This window comes from Danio aesculapii, chromosome 21, assembly GCF_903798145.1.
Source record: "Danio aesculapii chromosome 21, fDanAes4.1, whole genome shotgun sequence".
Taxonomy (NCBI): Eukaryota; Metazoa; Chordata; class Actinopteri; order Cypriniformes; family Danionidae; genus Danio; species Danio aesculapii.
In genome coordinates this window covers 37,043,354-37,061,382 of record NC_079455.1, presented here as the reverse complement: position 1 = coordinate 37,061,382, position 18,029 = coordinate 37,043,354, and the positions used below count along the sequence as shown (strand labels likewise).

The 18,029-nt window shown below is 34.5% G+C and overlaps 1 protein-coding gene across 2 annotated transcripts in view; it reads right to left on the bottom strand.

The window, feature by feature from the left end:
- The window catches only part of nek6 (NIMA-related kinase 6), a 30,241-nt gene extending 12,340 nt beyond the window's left edge, over nucleotides 1-17,901 (bottom strand). The window contains exons 1-2 of one of the 2 annotated variants that reach the window (XM_056446994.1): nucleotides 17,773-17,901; nucleotides 2,221-2,280 (exon numbers count right to left, since the gene is read on the bottom strand). In XM_056446994.1, the coding sequence (XP_056302969.1) occupies nucleotides 2,221-2,280; nucleotides 17,773-17,787 (75 nt within the window). In that variant the 5' untranslated portion in view covers nucleotides 17,788-17,901. Of the gene's footprint in view, nucleotides 1-2,220; nucleotides 2,281-17,534; nucleotides 17,683-17,772 lie in introns of those variants that run through there. The other variant, XM_056446995.1, reaches the window with a different exon arrangement.
- Nucleotides 17,902-18,029: the final 128 nt, after the last annotated feature.

Sequence of the window (18,029 nt, the reverse complement as noted above, 5' to 3'; positions counted from 1 at the left end):
ATGCTCTACAGAAAATTTCATTAATCAGAGTGTCACAATAACATTTATTTTAGCTCTGTCTATTCTTGTGAATTACCACAAATATCCCGTACAGACACAACCAAAAACTGGAATGGTTTTATATTTCTCTGGCATTTTTATATTAGTTGCTTCATTCACAACGCTTGATGGGATTGTAGTTCCTTGCCTCTAATAGCTCTTAAGTACACAATGTTGTACATTTGTCGTTTGTTTAGTGAAATTACTGATTGCTTAGTTGTGATGACGCTTTAATAAAGACTTTTCAAAATTTCATACGCAATTATATACTGTTAAAATCCTATATTTCAGGCTGAGGGGCGACTCGGTGGTTAGCACTGTCGCCTCACAGCAAGAAGGTCATTGGTTCGAGTACTGACTGGGTCAGATGGCATTTCTGTGTGGCGTTTGCATGTTCTCCCCATGTTCGCGTGGGTTTCCTCCGGGTCCAAAGAATAAATTGGCTGTAGTGTATGTGTGTATGGATGTTTCCCAGTACTGCATTGCAGTTGGAAAGGCATCCGCTGTGTAAAACGTATGCTGGATAAGTTGGCGTTCATTCCGCTGTGGCGACCCCTGATAAACAAAGGGACTAAGCTGACGGAAAATTAATAAATGTAAAATCAATTTGTCTAAGGAGAAAATGAATGCGTTTTTTTTTTACTTCAGAACTGTTGTACTCTGTATTGTGTAGACTCAGTATAGCATGTTCCTCTAATAGACCACAGAGGAACAGAAAGTGTCAGTGAGAGTCAGAGTTGTGTGGTAATGTCAGCTTTATTGGTAAGATGATTCATAAAAACTCCTCTTATAACAGCACGTGCCCACATGAGCCTGCACGTGTGTGTTTGTGTGTGTACTTGTATAATGACAAAATTGTATAATGAAATTGTGAATGAAAATGAAATCTAATTAATATAATGAAAATGACATGCAAATGATCTGGTTGTACTGTATTCAGGTAGTTTACGAGGACCTGCCTTATGTCCTTGTAATTCAAAACATTTAAATGTAATACTTGAAGGTAGGCATGGGACGATAACCGTTTTTAAGGTATACAGCGGTTTGGAAAAGTCAAGGTTTTAAAACTGTTAAATTCTGCTATGCTGTTCCAAAGGTATGTGTACTTTTATTTATTTATTTATTTATTTATTTATTTATTTATTTATTTATTTATTTATTTTGCTTGTTTTTATGACAACAGTGTCTCCAGCTGAAAAGATATCCAAAGACACTATTTTACAATGTAAAGAAATCAGTGTTGTTGAAAAATGAAGACAGCAGAAGTTAATGATTCATTTGAATTATTTAGCCTGACATTTAGCTACTGCTCCAATATATTTTAATTGTTTCTCAAAATAAATATATTGTGTTCAAATGGGGAAAATTGTTTTTGTTTTAAACATTTTAAAAAGACATTTAAAAAGAATATATATATATATTAGAGCAGTAATCACAAAACCGCGAAACCATGATATTTTTATCTAAGGTTATCACACCGTCAGAATCTTATACCAGCCCATGCCTACTTGAAGCGATCGTTTACCCAAAAATTAAATAATGTCATCATTAACTCATAATTCACTTGTCACAAATGGTAACCGGCTTCTAACATTTTTCAAAGTATCTTCTTTTGTGTTCTACAAAAAAAAGAGGTTTGATAAAGGTTTGGATCTACTATCTTTTTTTTTTTTTTTTTTTTTTTTTGGTGAACTATCCATTAACAGGGTCTTTTGGCATACAAAATTTGCCACAAGAGGCTTGGACATATATCAGGGGTGGATTTAACCAATCAGCAAGGTAAGCGACTGCTTAGGGCCCCAAGAAATCTGGCGTCCCCCAATATATACCTATATCAGATGAAGATTTAGTCTTACAAATGATATGGTTCATTTCGTATGTTTTGAATTTGTTTTAAGTAAAGAAATAATTTAAAATGTAGAGATTGCATTATGATAAAGATGTAGTAAAGAAGACTATATGATATAAGATAAAGACAAAATACAATAAATAAAAATAAAGAGGTTGCATTTTAGGACTGCTGGGCCCCATGGCTGGAATTGCTTAGGGCCTCAATCACAAAATCCACCCCTGGGTCATATAATAAGTGTTTTTTACACTATAGACTGCATTATCCCCAATGGAGTGTCCTTGTAAACCATATTTACAATCGTGTGTGTGTGTGTGGGTTTGTGCGATCACCTCATTGAAATTTTTATTCTGATCTTGAAGGCTGTTCTGCTCCATAATGACATTCCAGACCTACAGGCAAACACAAAGGGCACAAGCGACAATCAAAACGCTGACATTCACAACATTTGCATTATCAAACAGGTCACTTCATTTCTAGATGGCTGCTTTTATTTAGTTGGAGCTTATCAGGAACAGTAAGAAAATCCTGATCTGTTCAAACAAAGCCTGAGGTCATGCGTGTTTAAGATGAGCATCTCTACTGCATTTGCTTATATTTAGGAAAAGGCATTTAAAGAAACCCTTAGCTCTAAATTTTATGCTATGGAGATGAGAGCTACTTAATTGCAATAGTTATTGGCCAAAAGAATTAATATATGCGAAAGAGGAAGCAGATGTTTATCTTCACGTGCTTTCACTCTACCTGCAACGTGCCAATTATTTGTGTCTAGTATTTTTATTTTGTATTTGTCTCCTGCAAACGTCCTGATTTTATTTGTATTTTATATTTATCTTCTAGCGTTTTTGTGCTATGCAACCAGAGTCTGAAAGTAACATAATTTCAATTCTCTTTATGCCTACTCATGAGAAGAATTAAAAATAAATGTTAATTTATTTTATATATATATATATATATATATATATATATATATATATATATATATATATATATATATATATATATATATATATATATATATATATATATATATATATATATATATATATATATATATATATATATATATATATATACACACACACACATACATACACACACAGTAATATTAATAATAATAAAAATAGTATAATTGTAATATGAAGTGGATGGGGTGAGGATCCAAATGCAGGTTTTATTATGCAGAGAATGGTCAGGCAAGCAACAGTCAACACAAAAGCAAACTGATTGAAGAAACGCGTTGTAATGTTCACAGTAACGTATCACAAGACTCCGCAATGGGAGTCGCAAAATGAGCCGTAAATATGTTTGGTGTAATCAGTTCATGACCAGCATCAGCTGTGGGAGTGTAATCAATGGAGACTTGGAGCAGGTGTGTGTGTTGCATGACTGGATCTTGTAAACGGCATTTGTGTGAGACTCATCATATCAGAAAGGCTTGAATAAACTCCACCACAAAATACATCAAATAAACTTACTTGGCATTTTTGACTAATGAGCTGTGTTTCAGCTTCATCTGAATCTGTCTCAATCACTGACGGCTGTTTATCTGACGTAACGCATGATGAGAAGCAGACACACAAGTGGAAACGGTAGGTGGGCAGAAGCAGCTCATTTGCATTTAAAGCCACAGGCTACAAAAACAGCTACACTGTACTCAGACACCAAAATGAGCAGATTCTGGGGGTATTAATAAATAATCTAATGGGTATTTTGAGTTGGAACTTTACAGACACATTCTGGAGACACCAAAGGCTTATCTTAGATCTTGTAAAAGGGGTAAAATAAATGCCAAATCATGATTTATCAATTCATGATTTATCATCTACTCATTTCAAACCTGTTACAGTTTCTTCTCTTGATCATGAAGCAAGATATACTGAAGGAGGTTGGGGAGGGAAATTCTTTTTTCTTTTTTTTTTACATAGTACGCCCACTTTTGTAATTGTCAATGGCTGCTTTTCACCAAACTTCTTCACAATATCTTGTCTTTTTCAACAAAAGAAAGAAATCCATAAATGTTTCGAGGCACTTGAAAGATATTGTCATTTTTGTGTGAACGGTCCTTTTAAATCAGTATATCACGACTGCATTTGTGCAAACTCTTCTTGCCAGTTTGAGCAATCTTATCTCCGTTTTTATCTGAAACACCCATACTGATAATACTCAGGAAAATTCTTTTAAAATTCTTAGGTACTATATGTGTGGGTCATTAATCAGATCAAGGAAGGAGAGATCAAAATGTGTGCAGTGAAGCGTGTAGCGTTTCAGTTCTGGAGAAATCACCGTTTTATTATTTTTTATATCCTGAAAGCAGATCACTTAAGGCAAGCCGTTTAGACTTTTAATCGTTCACAACTTAGAAGTTCTTCATATCAACAATTCAATCTTCATCAGTTACAATGCAAATGCTTGATAATACACTAAGCATGGGCCGGTATAAGTTTCTATTGTTATTTTACCATATGTTTGAGAGTAATAATAATAGGCTACTCATATTAACCTATATTTTACAAAAAATAAATAAATAAAAAAACATGATTCTCATTTTAGCCAGAATCGAGCAGCCTTATCTTCTAGTGAGTCTGTAAGATAATTTCAATTCTCTGTATGTCTATTCATGAGAATTGAAAATAAAGCTGAATTTGACTTGACAAGTGTTACTTAAATATTTATTTATTTATTTATTTATTTATTTATTTATTATTTTTTTTAAAGGAGTCTCTTGTGCTCACTAAGGGTGCTTTTTTATTTGATTTAAACAGTAATATTAGGTAATATTATCAATAATTAAATCAATAATAATAATAATAATAATAATAATATAATGATATAATAATTATTTCTAATACCATTTAGTAATGATAATGTTCCATAGTGTGAAGGGGTCTCTTTTATAAAAGTTGCATATGCACAAAACTGGGGTGGCGGTATGATAACCATGGATAATTACATAATCACAGTATTACAGTATTGTGATTACTGCTCTAAAAAAAGGTTTTACATTTCTGGGTAAAAAAAACAACAACTTTCTGCATTGAACACAATATATTTTATTTTAGGAAACATTTATAGGGTGACGCGGTGGCGCAGTGGGTAGCACTGTCGCCTCGCAGCAGGAAGGTCGCTGGTTCAAGCCTCAGCTAGGTCAGTTGGCATTTCTGTGTGGAGTTTGCATGTTCTCGTGGGTTTTCTCCGGGTGCTTCGGTTACCCCCACAAGTACAAAGAGGTGCTATAGATGAATTGTGTAAGCTAAAATTGCCCGTAGCGTATGTGTGTGAATGAGTGTATGGGTGTTTTTATTTAGTACTTTATATAAAAGGCTTTTTTGGTGATGGCAGGTTAAAGACTCCTCTCATATGGAGAATAAAGTCAAATACATTGTTGAAATCTGTGAAAAACTCACACCTGAGCAGAGTGTACAAATCTTGTTGGTCTCGTCTATCAAATCTGATCTTTAATTTGTATTTTCTATTGGATTTAAGCCAGGTGATTGGCTGGGCCATTCTACAGCTTGATTTTCTTTCTCTGAAAGCATTTTAAAGTTTTCTTGGCTTTGTTTTGGATCATTGTCTTGTTAAAATGTCCACCCTGGTTTCATCTTCATCATCCAGCTAATGTAGATGTTGGACTGAAGCAGCTAATATTCATTTACCATGATGAAAGGCAGAGGATTGCTGAAGAACTACTGAGAGATTTCAGCTGCTGCCTGGGCTTTCACTGTCTTTCTACACCTCACTTTCTTCGTGTGTTCAATATTTTTTTCCCTGTGTAATTTCATTTTATTAGGCATAACCTTATTTGTGAAGTAGATTTGTTTTCTTTGCAGATATGGATTTTTTTGGTTGTTACCAACATCCGCGGACTATTTCAAGTCCGCGGCACCTTCAATGGCGACATGTTCAATACTTATTTTCCCCACTGTTTAATATTCTTAAAATCAAGAATTGTATTGTCGCTGAACAGGCTCCCATTCAACGACTCGTTAATATCAAGAATTGATTTTTCTAATAGTTGAAAATCCATTTTAATAAATCAGCTGTGTATATTTCACTAGTAGAAATGTCATAACCACATTGCTGCTAGTAAAAATGCTCAAACTGAACTGATATCAAGAAATCAGTTGTCACTAATGTTAACTCTTGATTTCTGTAAATGTATTTCAACACGCTACCTTATCGTGAGAAATATCGTTATCGCAATACTTAATGACAATATGGCATATTTTACTAGAAATGTCATTTCTGAAATAGTAGAAACAGTAGAAATGTCCTTTTTTGATGTAAATACATGCTATTAAAAAAGCTTAATATATACCGATATCAAGAAATCACTAGTCGAAATGTTGATTCTTGATTTCTGTAATTGTATTTCAACAAGCTACCTTTTGCATTTATAATATCTGAAAATGTCTGTCTGATATCAATTATTAGGAGTGCAATTTCAGACATCTAAAATGGCTTTCCTATCAGTAACAATCACTATCATAACAGTAGAAATGAACATTATCACTAAGGCTGCACGGTATATCTGAAAATTACCATTATTGTGATAGTAGTATAACTAATATGCATGTTGCAGACTTAAATTGCACTTATTTTATGCATTGGTTGTTTACCCCAATTTGACCAATCAGATGGGGCCTTATTATAATTATAAGGTTTATTCCCCTGATTTTCCAGACGTTGCTGTTCTGCTATTGGCTGGAGGGGCCCAAAGCTGTAAATAAGCACTTATAATGACAACAGTCTATCAGAGTCAGAGTATCTGCTGAGGTTTTCACTCATTCAAAGCGTTTTAAAGTGTTTGCACCTTGGGTGACATGGTGGCTCAGTGGTTAGCACTATCACCTCACAGCAAGAAGGTCACTAGTTTGAGTCCAGACTGGGCCAGTTGGTGTTTCTGTGTGGAGTTTGCATATTCTGCCCGTGTTGGCGTGGGTCTCCTCTAGGTGCTCCAGTTTCCCCCACAGTCCAAAGACATGCGCTATAGGTGAATTGAATAAGCTAATTTGGCCATAGTGTATGAGTGTGTGTGCATGGGTGTTTCCCAATACTGGGTTGCAGCTGGAAGGGCATTCGCTGCGTAGAACTATGTTGGAATAGTTGGTGGTTCATTCCACTGTCGCAAACCCTGATGAATAAAGGAACTAGGCCAAAGGAAAATGAATGAATGAATGTTTGCACCTTGACGCATTTTATTTTTTTTGTGAATTAGCATTAATTATATCAGACAAAAAACATTTTAACCGGTTCATTTTAATACCATTAAATAAATAGATCATTTAAAAACATAGCTAATAAAAATGGCATTTTTCTAGGGAAATGATAATATCGTGAGAAATTTCGCTACCGCAATACTCAAGGACTATCACATATTTTTACAGCATCATGCAGCCTTAATTTTCTCAAATAATTGATATTAAAATTAACGTTTTTATAGAACCAGTTCAATTGTTGAGATGAAGTGTGTAAACAACTGTACTACTAAACACAACAAATATTTATTCATTTTCTTTTTCGGCTAGTCCCTTTATTTTTATCAGGGGTCGCCACAGCGGGATGAACTCATCCAGCATATGTTTTACACAGCGGATGCCCTTCCAGCTGCAACCCATCACTGGGAAACATCCATACACACTCATTCACACACATACACTATGGCCAATTTAGCTTACCCATTTCACCAATACCACATGTTTTTGGACTTGTGGGGGAAACCGGAGCACCCGGAGGAAACCCACGCCAACACAGGGAGAACATGCAAACTCCACAAAGAAATGCCAACTGACCCAGACGGGGCTCGAATCAGCGACCTTCTTGCTGTGAGGTGATTGTGCTACCCACTGCGCCACCGTGCAGTCCCAACTCAACAAATACTTATTAAAAAGGTTTTTACTAGCAGGAACTATCTCTGAACTAGTTAGAACTGAATCTAAATGACAGTTTATGGCAACATTTACTGTAACTAGCAAAAATACAATTCTCAATATCTAAAATGATACTCTTTGCTACCTGAAATTGAATTCCTGATGCCAAGAAATGCATGACATTATTAATATAATCGAGAATTAACTTTTTACCTGCCATTGTTATTACCTGCCATTTTGTGAATGCAAATATACAAATAGACAAGTGTATGTACATGTTTATTACTATATACAACGTTATATGTGCTGCTGTTATGTGCAAATTGGCATGTAAAGTGTGTGGTTAAATAAGTGTATGTGTGTATAAAAGTGTATGGCAAGTAGTGATGTTGGTTCCACAATAATTATCATCAAGTGTTCATGAGATGGATTGCCTGAGGGAAGAAACTGTTTCTGTGTCGGGCTGTTCTGTTGCGCAGTGCTCTGTAGCATCGACCAGAAGGTAAAAGTTCAAAGAGGCAGTGTGCTGGCTGTGAGGGGTCCAGAGTAATTTTTGGCAGCCCTTTTGCTCGCTCTGGATAAGTACAATTCTTGGGGAGTAGGAAGGGTTGTACCAGTGATTCGCTCAGCAGTCCGAACTATTCGATGTAATTCGACGTAACAATTGTTTATAGCAGTAAATTCATATCCTTGGAATGAATAAAAGTCAAAACGGCTTGCCATAGATTCATATCTCATGTCTATCTGATACCTGATCGGTTTAAAATAAAAAAAGTGGGACAATTTTGGTGTCAGATTTGCGAAACCGGATAAACATGTTTCAAAGCACACACTGCATGAATGCATGTCTCATCTGTGGAAACAGACGTTATCAGCGCCAGTCCTTCAGGGTACTTCCGCACTGTATGCCTTGACATGTACCAACAAATCCAGTTTTATTTTAAACTCCAGACAAACCTACTGACCCACTTTCGCAAAACACACATAAACAACAAATGGCTTTTCCTGCAACAATCTGTGCCTACGAGGCATAATAACGGATAATTAGCTGAATGAGCGCGTTGGCGGTTGAGTGAGTCTGTTTTTAAGCACGTGGATCTACTTTATTCTTATAAACAATTTTTAATCCTATGTTTTGTGTGTGTGTGTGTGTGTGTGTGTGTGTGTGTGTGTGTGTGTGTGTGTGTGTGTGTTTTAACACATTTTAAAAACTAGTTTTAATAACTCCTTTTTAATAACTGATTTATTTAATCTTTGCCATGATGATAAGAAATAATATTTGACTAGATGTATACAGCTTAAAGTGCAATGTAAAGGCTTAATTAGGTTAACAAGGCAGGTTAAGGTAATTAGGCAAATTATTGTATAATGATGGTTTGTTCTGTAGACAAACTAAAAAAAAATGCTTAAGAGGGATAATATTATTGACCTTTAAAATGTTTTAAAGGTGCCCTATAGTAAAAATCTGGGTATATCAAGGCTTAGGAAATGGGCATACTGTGAGCCTCAGACGGTTGTTGCTAGATCAGATATGGTTGCAGCCGGAGGTTAACAATAGTTATTTATATTATTTATTAAATTTCCCATTTATTGTACTATAATAACATATACCCCACCTCAACCCTAAACTCAACCATCACAGTAACGTAAAAACAGTAGTTGTACAGGGTATTTATGCTATCTATTAAATTACCCAATAAATTGTAATTTTTAACGCATACCCTAAACCCAACCAGTCACAGTACTGTAAAAATATTAATTATTGTTATTGTTATACAGTGTCATAAAAAATGCTGCTATATTGATGTGCATATCACACTTCACCACTGTTCCCTCGTTTTCATGTAAACAAACTGTGACGAGTCTCATGGGCCATGCCCTCCACATTTGCATTTATGCCTAATTTGGGTCGTTTATCCGGACCTGACGAGCAGCCACATCAAGCTCTGAGATTATAAAAATGCTCAATAATCATCATGATCATTAATATGCACGCCTCATGCTGCGTTTTAGCAACATATTTTTTTTATTAATGCTGACCGATTGTTGCATGTCAGACTGCACAAACATGGCTCCCAAGTCACGCTGTAAGATCTCAGCTGTCATAAAGGCCTGTAGCCAGCTTATTTAAAGGTTTTTTTTTTTTAATGAAAAAAACTAAACCTTTTTGCAGTTATTCAGCAGTTTTTTTATTTATTTATTTTTTTTATTATGAATATGAGGTGTAAATATTAACTTTTATTGATATTTTAGGAACATTTTTTTCTGGATTATCTTGTTAGATTGTCATCATAACCAGACTTTTTGATGCACCAAAAATATTTCCTACCATTTTGTAAAATTTCCATACTATTTTAATATTTTTTTTATTTTAAGTGTTTGTTTACAAATGTGCATTTAAACTGTAAATTTTATATTACAGTTTTATAAATAATGAAAATGTAAAATAAAGAAAAGATACATATATATATATATATATATATATATATATATATATATATAGATAGATAGATAGATAGATAGATAGATAGATAGATAGATAGATAGATAGATAGATAGATAGATAGATAGATAGATAGATAGATAGATAGATAGATAGATAGATAGATATATATATATATATATATATATATATATATATATATATATATATATATATATATATATATATATATATATATATATATATATATATATAGATATATATATATATATATATATATAGATTTCTTTTTTTTATTTCCTCTCGATAGTCTTCTGAACAAACCATAATTAACTCATTAGAAATGAGTTAAATTTAAAACTTATGTTTTGAAAATCTTCTCTACGTTAAACAGAAATTGGGGAAAAAATAAACAGGGGGGCTAATAATTCTGCCTTTAAACTGTGTGTATGTATGTATGTCAGTCCCCCAATGTCAAGTGCAAACCTACGGCCTTGCGTATATTTCAACAAGCACATTTAGACTGCTGAATCTGGTCAAATCACTCAGCTCAACTGTCATATGTTCATGTAAAGCTTGATATTAATTCCTGTCTGTGTTTTCTTTGACTATAGCTTCAAAATACAATGCCATACATCTCTATCACTCTCTTTTGTCAAGTGTAACTATAATTTAGCCTTTATCCACAACAGATCTGGTGAGCAAAATAGGTTAACGTTACTCTGATTGGAGCAATATTTGTCCGTGTTCAGCATATATCATGCTGTGTGTGTCTGTCAGAGCGAGCTCATTAATATTAACAACACGAGCCATATATGGTTAATCATGGACCTTCTGATTCTATGGGTATTTTTGGAGTAATAAATGAGCTTATAAAACCGTTTCTGGAGATTTGTTTTATTTTTATTTATTTATTTATTTTTTAAACTTACCGAAGCCATAAACCTACTATGTAGATATCAGAGAACAATTTAACTTATTAAACCAATACAGTATATGGCACCGTTAAAACTGCTTTTATTCTAGCTGAAATAAAACAAATCAGACTTTCTCTAGAAGAAAAAATATTATAGGGAATACTGTGAAAATTTCCTTGCTCTGTTAACATCATTTGGGAAATATTTGAACAAGAAAAACAAATTCATAGGAAGGCTATATAATTTTGAGTGTGTGTGTGTGTGTGCGTGTGCGTGTGCGTGTGTGCGTGTGCGTGTGTGCGTGTGTGTGTGTGTGTGTGTGTGTGTGTGTGTGTGTTTATACAAAAACCTTAGATGTATAGATAGGGTGTATTACTGCTTGGGTGTTCTAGATAAACCTCAGGTGGTTACTAGATAGACCGCTAGATTAGCCTGTTTGAAAACCACCATTTCAACAGACAGAGATTATTTATAATCATCCACTACAGGAGAAACTGCGAATGTGAGTTAGGAAAGGAGGTCTGCATAAAACTGTCTACATGAGTACAGTATTGATGCTGAATCCTGTAATCAAACTGTAGAAAATCATATACTGTGATGGCTCACACTACAAAGAGCACATATCATTCTCTTTCAAATAATAAAAAACAAGCAAGTCAGTTCTTGCACACATAGATGGAGAAAAACAGGTCTGCATGAGAAGAAAACATACAACGAAAGAGGTTTTGGGGAGGGGAAGGAGAGGGCGGACCTGTGCTAATTTCCTTTCATTCATATGAAGAAAAACGCAAAGGAAAAATGATATCCTACCGCCTGCAACAGTGCCACTCTTCACACACACACTCTCACACTGACGCACACACATTTGTGCAGATATCTTTATGGGGACTTCCCATCAACGTAATGACTTTTTATGCTGTACAAGCTGTATATTCTCTCCATCTACCCCAACACTGCCCCTAAACCAACCCTCATTGGAAACAATCTGCATTTTTACATTTTCGAAATACTTCATTCTGTGTGATTTGAGTAGTGTTACTCATTTGGACCAAAAAAAAATATCTCTGCATGTTCAAATTTTACTGGTATTACTATACTTGTGGTGACGTCTGGCCCCCACAACGTGAGGAATACAAGGTACTCACACTCACAACTGAGTGCTTAACCCTAACCTCAACCTTAACCCAAATCTAACTTTCACCCTAAAACCAAGTCTGAACCCTCAAACAGCCCTTTAAAGGGAAGCCAGAAAGTGAGAAGCAGCCAAAATATCCTCACTTCATTCTCTTGGTCCTGATTCTGATCCTCCATATATACACACACACACACACTAGGGCTGCACGATATTGGAAAAATCTTATTTATTTATTTATTTATTTATTATTTATTTATTTATTTTATTTTTTTGTATAAATTCTGCATAAACGGTTTAACAGAATTCATCTTTATTACACAAAGCATCTTAATTTTTTTTTTTTGTGCCCAGATGTTTTAAACTCTCTTAAAATGCTCAGTGACATGTCTTAAAAACACATGATAAACCTTCGCTCTATTATGCTTAAACGTAGCAGTGACTTTACAAATCACGTCTTCTGTAGCTTCTGGTCAACTATAATTCAGATTCAACATTGCAGATCTTGCGATGTGAATATTGTGGATGTGCACGTTGCAATATCGATGCTGAAACAGTATATATTGCAGCCCTAACACACACACACACACACATACACACACACACACACACACACACATACATATCATCACATGGATACTCGCACAAAGAGCATAACAGAGACGCACATCTCAATGTGCAACAGTTCAAACATGCCACAACACCTAAACCACATGTGCTGCTGCTGTTGTGTGTATTTTCAGATGTGTTAAAGTGAATCTCGTTTTCCTCAGAAACCCTAGAATACCTAGAAACTTTAGACGCATCATCAGCCTATTTCTGTCTAAACAGGCATTGTGTAACAGTAGGTGTGTTTACAAATGCATAGTAGCACACCATTACGTCTGCATTCAGGGGTTATTACAGGCAACCACAACCTTAAAACGATGAACATTTGGGTTACATACAGTATTTGAGAAAATGCATTGTACCTTGGAACTGTTAAGTCGACTTAATACTTAAAATTATGCACATAGTTCATTCGCTTAAAGTGAGTTGCCTTAAAACTATTAAGGAGTCAACTAATTGCTTTAACATGCAATAGGTTTACTCACTTTAAGTTAAGTCAACTAAGCCCTTGTACAGTGTAAACTAGGCCTCTCACGATATCTATTTTTTTGTCATATGATATATTGCACCAAATTATATTGAGATAAACGATATTATTGTCATTTTAAGAGCATTTTGTGCCACTCATTATATAATGCCAGAATGACTATATAATATCATCTCAATGCAAGTGCACTCTTCCAAAGAACACATCTTTAATCTTAAGATTGTTTCATTTAATTATAGTCATGTTAAGAATTTAACAAGTAGGCATTAGGCAGATCTATTTTCAGTTGTCAGACACCCACATAAAAAATATACTAGAGTTAGTTATAGTAAATACTATAGTGTTTTTTAACCATTCTAACACTAACAGCTCCAATAGAGATATAGATGGAAATGCTGCACTATCAGCTAAAATGTTGCTAGAATGGGTTTTTATCTATGGGTGATATATATTGCATCACCAAAAATGATTGAGGTCATGTCCATATATTGATTATTTTGACAGGCCTGGTGTAAACTAAAATGAAAAAGTAAAAAAAAAGTATATAGATGCATTTTAAACTAACAAAAACGAGCTAAAATGACAATTCACATATTAAAAGAGCATATAAATTGCAAAATCAATTTAGAAACATACATTTTCAAACCGTTCACATCATATTAAATTATGCAAAATGCTTGTGAAAAAAGCTACACTTAAGAAAAAATGTTATGTTTTGTTCGGCTAATATTCTCAAAATAGCTTTTAGTTATTTTTTACAAATTCATTGGTTTTTTGTTGTTTAATAAAGTTCACCTAAAATCATCAATTAATAAAATATGTTCAATTTTCTGTTATGCAGTCTGGTATGATCATATCCACCATCTGTATAAAGTGTTACTGAGTTTTATAGTCTCTTAACTCTTATAATAATTCACTCTGTTTTTTACACTTTGTTACGGTGGCTATCACTACATTTCATTGCTAAAATGTTGCATCTAGAATAATACTATATTCACATTGTACACTACCTGACAAAAGTCTTGTCATCGATCTCGGTTGTAAGAGCAATATATAATAACTCGACTTTTAGTTGATCATTTGGAGAAGTGGTAGAAGGTCGAATATAAATATATATAATTGTTTTTTTTTTTCCCCCAATGAATCATCTGTTGAACTGCATCCCAATCATCTCAAATACTGCAGAAGACCTATTCGAACCCGCATGGACCCAGGATTCTCAGAAATGTCATGGTTTGAAGTTCCATTCAGTATGGAGGTGTGCGAGAGTTCTGCAGAGTGGATGACACATCAGCAGCCTGAGGTATCAAGACATTTGGGCAAATTCTTCAGCAGAATAGCGCTCCTCATACTTCAGCCTCCACATCAAAGTTCCTGAAAGCAAAAAAGGTCAAGGTGCTCCAGGATTGGCCAGCCCAGTCACCAGATATGAACAATATTGAGTATGTCTGGGTTAAGATGGAGGAGGCATTGAAGATGAATCCAAAGAATCTTGATGAACTCTGGGAGTCCTGCAAGAACGCTTTCTTTGCCATTCCAGATGACTGTATTGTAAGTTATTTGAGTCTTTGCAAATCAAGGCATGATCATATTTTATTTTGGTAAAATAAGTTTAATCTAGAGGCCTTTGCCTTTTATATTAGCCACATCTGATACCAAATGATCAAGTCAAGTTATTATTTGTTCTTAAAACTTGAATAGGCGACAAGACTTCTGTCAGGTAGTGTAGACCTATCACTTAAAGGGATAGTTCACCCAAAAATGAAAATGACCTCATCATTTATTCTCCCTCATGTGGTTTTCCCCACATTCTATAAAACCTCTTCTTTTGTGTTCAACCGAAGAAGTTAAATAGGTTTTAAACAAGCAAGGTTGAGTAAACGATGTCAGAATATAATTTTTTTGGGTAAATGATCCTATAGTAACACCTATAAAAGTCCCACAATACTTGTAATGTCGTCATACTTCCCTGTGGTGAATTTGTGTCTGTTTTTTGACATTTTTGCTGTTTTTAACAGCTCTTTTATCTATGGTAGTTCTTTAAAAGTTGTCTAAGTGCATAAACGGTGAATTTAAGACAAACGGATGAAGATGAAACTGATTTAAGCGGTGGTCTTTCTTGAGGAAGTGAGTTCAAGCTGTCTGTCTTCCTCTAACTCTCCTGTGAGTCACACACTTGTGTTTCCGGTCGATAAAATGTTACAGTCTCAACAGCAAAAACCCCTGACACACATCCACAATCTCACTTCCAAAAAAGCCTCAGCATGCAGAGAAACGCACACACACACACGTGTGATCAAAGAGACAGTGCGTGATAACATCTACTCATCTAGGGAAAGAAGCCCACATCACTGCTGCATCGTGATCTGTCACAAAAATGAACACAATGCAGCACTGCGCCTCCAAGACAATAAAAATCATGTTCAGTTTGAGTTATTTTACATGCATCTACTCTATGCAACCATGACTAAATATAGTGGAGTAAAACAGCTTGACAATACAAGAGGCTGTGAACAAAAGTCATTTTAGTAAACAAAAACGAAAAAACTAAGACTAAGATGATCTATTTGTCAAAGTTTTGTCAGCTTAAGTAAATAAATAAATAAATAAATAAATAAATGGGAAAAACTATTTTAAACTAAAACACTCACTGATAAACTAAATTAAATCTTAATTGCCAAAAAGAAATACTCGTTTTCAAAATTCCAACACAATCTCTTGGCAATTCTTAACATTTGATTTTAGTGGCTAATTCAAATTAAATTGTACTATCTCATTCATACATTTTAATACAATTTGCTCGTCCCCCATTAAGGGTTGAGGTAGGGAAAAGGGTTTGAGTACACGCCTCCTAATAAAAAATTGTTTCCTTTTGCCACTTTTCTGCGGTCCTGTCCACATCCACAGGTATTTTCAAAATGCACTTTTTTTTCGCTGTTTGTCCACACTATATCGGAGTATCAGGTGACTGAAACTTTATGAAAACACTATAGAAATGCCAACTACCCCAGCGTGGGTTTCCTCCAGGTGCTCCGGTTTCCCCAACAAGTCCAAACCTATGTGGTATTGGTGAATTGGGTAAACTGAATTGTCCGTAGTGTATGAGTGTATATGGATGTTTCCCAGTAATGGAAAGCTGGAAGGGCATCCGCTGCGTAAAACACATGCTGGAATAGTTGGCGTTTCGTTCCCCTGTGGCAACCCCAGATTAATAAAGGGTCTAAGCTGAAAAGAAAATGAATGAACGAACGAATGGAAAAAAAAAAAAAAAAAAAAAAAAAAAAAAAATATATATATATATATATATATATATATATATATATATATATATATATATATATATATATATATATATATATATATATATATATATATATATATATATATATATTTTTTGTTGTTGTTGTTGTTGTTGTTGTTGTTATTATTATTATTATTATTATTATTATTATTATTATTATTATTATTATTATTATTATTAATTTAAAAAAAAAAATTATGCTTTAAACAACAGATACATGACAATAGAACAAACTAAATAATGCCAGGGTGATAGAAGATAAATAATAATAACAGTACAAAAAATAAAGTAACAAAACAAACGCAAAAAACATAAGTATAAATAATTAAATAAAATTATTACTATATATATATATATTTGTTGTTTAGCATATTTTCTGCAATTGTCATCTTCTGAGTCATCCAGTAAAAAAAAACACAACTTTCTGTCCAAAAACACGTGAATGGCTCCAAACAAACAGCGTATGTGGGCGGGGCCAAAACTGCAGCTTTTCCTTATAAAAAAAATAAAAAAACAAGCGCTCTGCAATACTACCTCACAAATAACTGATCATTGAGAGCGCATTAATGCCATCATAAATACGCCATGACCACATGCAACAGTAGATTGAGAGCTGTTAGTCATACATGTACATATAATCGAAGTTACAGTGTGGTGTGAAGGTGGGTGTTCCCGTTGCTTTCAATGTTTCCTTATATAGTTCTTCATTTCCCCATGCGCAGTATATATACAGTCCAGTATTTACGCTTTGGTTTTATTTACTACTCAATGTAAGACACGAATGCGCGATACTATGCACATAAAAACAGATGTATAAACTTTCAAAACAGATCTACTTTCCGCGCAAGACTATTAGACTTGAGGTAATAAACACTCGCATTGCCTACCTGGAGTTGTTCGTGTAGACTTTAAGCCCACATGAGGGTTATAAGACAGCCTTGTGTTTATTCAGATTGTTATTCAGTGATATTATGCAGCTGAAAGAATACACTGGTACATAGTCTTCCTCTTCTGCATGAACACGTTGTGCAACTGTATGACTGAGTATCGCGAGGCGCGCGCACGTCACGAGCATCGTGTTTTTTAACAAATTGGGTTAAAAGTCACGTATATGTTTGCACTTACCTCTCCGGCGCACATTTACAGAGCTGAAAACTGCTGCGAAGACGGTTTGGTCTCTCTCCAGACTCGCTAATGTCACGGGCCACGCAAGTTTGAGTCACACCCCGCGCATCACATGGCTGATCTAGGGACAGTAAAGCAAAAAAAAAAAAAAAAAACATGAGACAGCTATAGCGTGTCATTCACAGGCTTCAGTTATTAACCGATTTGAGCTAAATATGACCTAATAGCTGCAATAACAATTTAACCATAACAAGTAG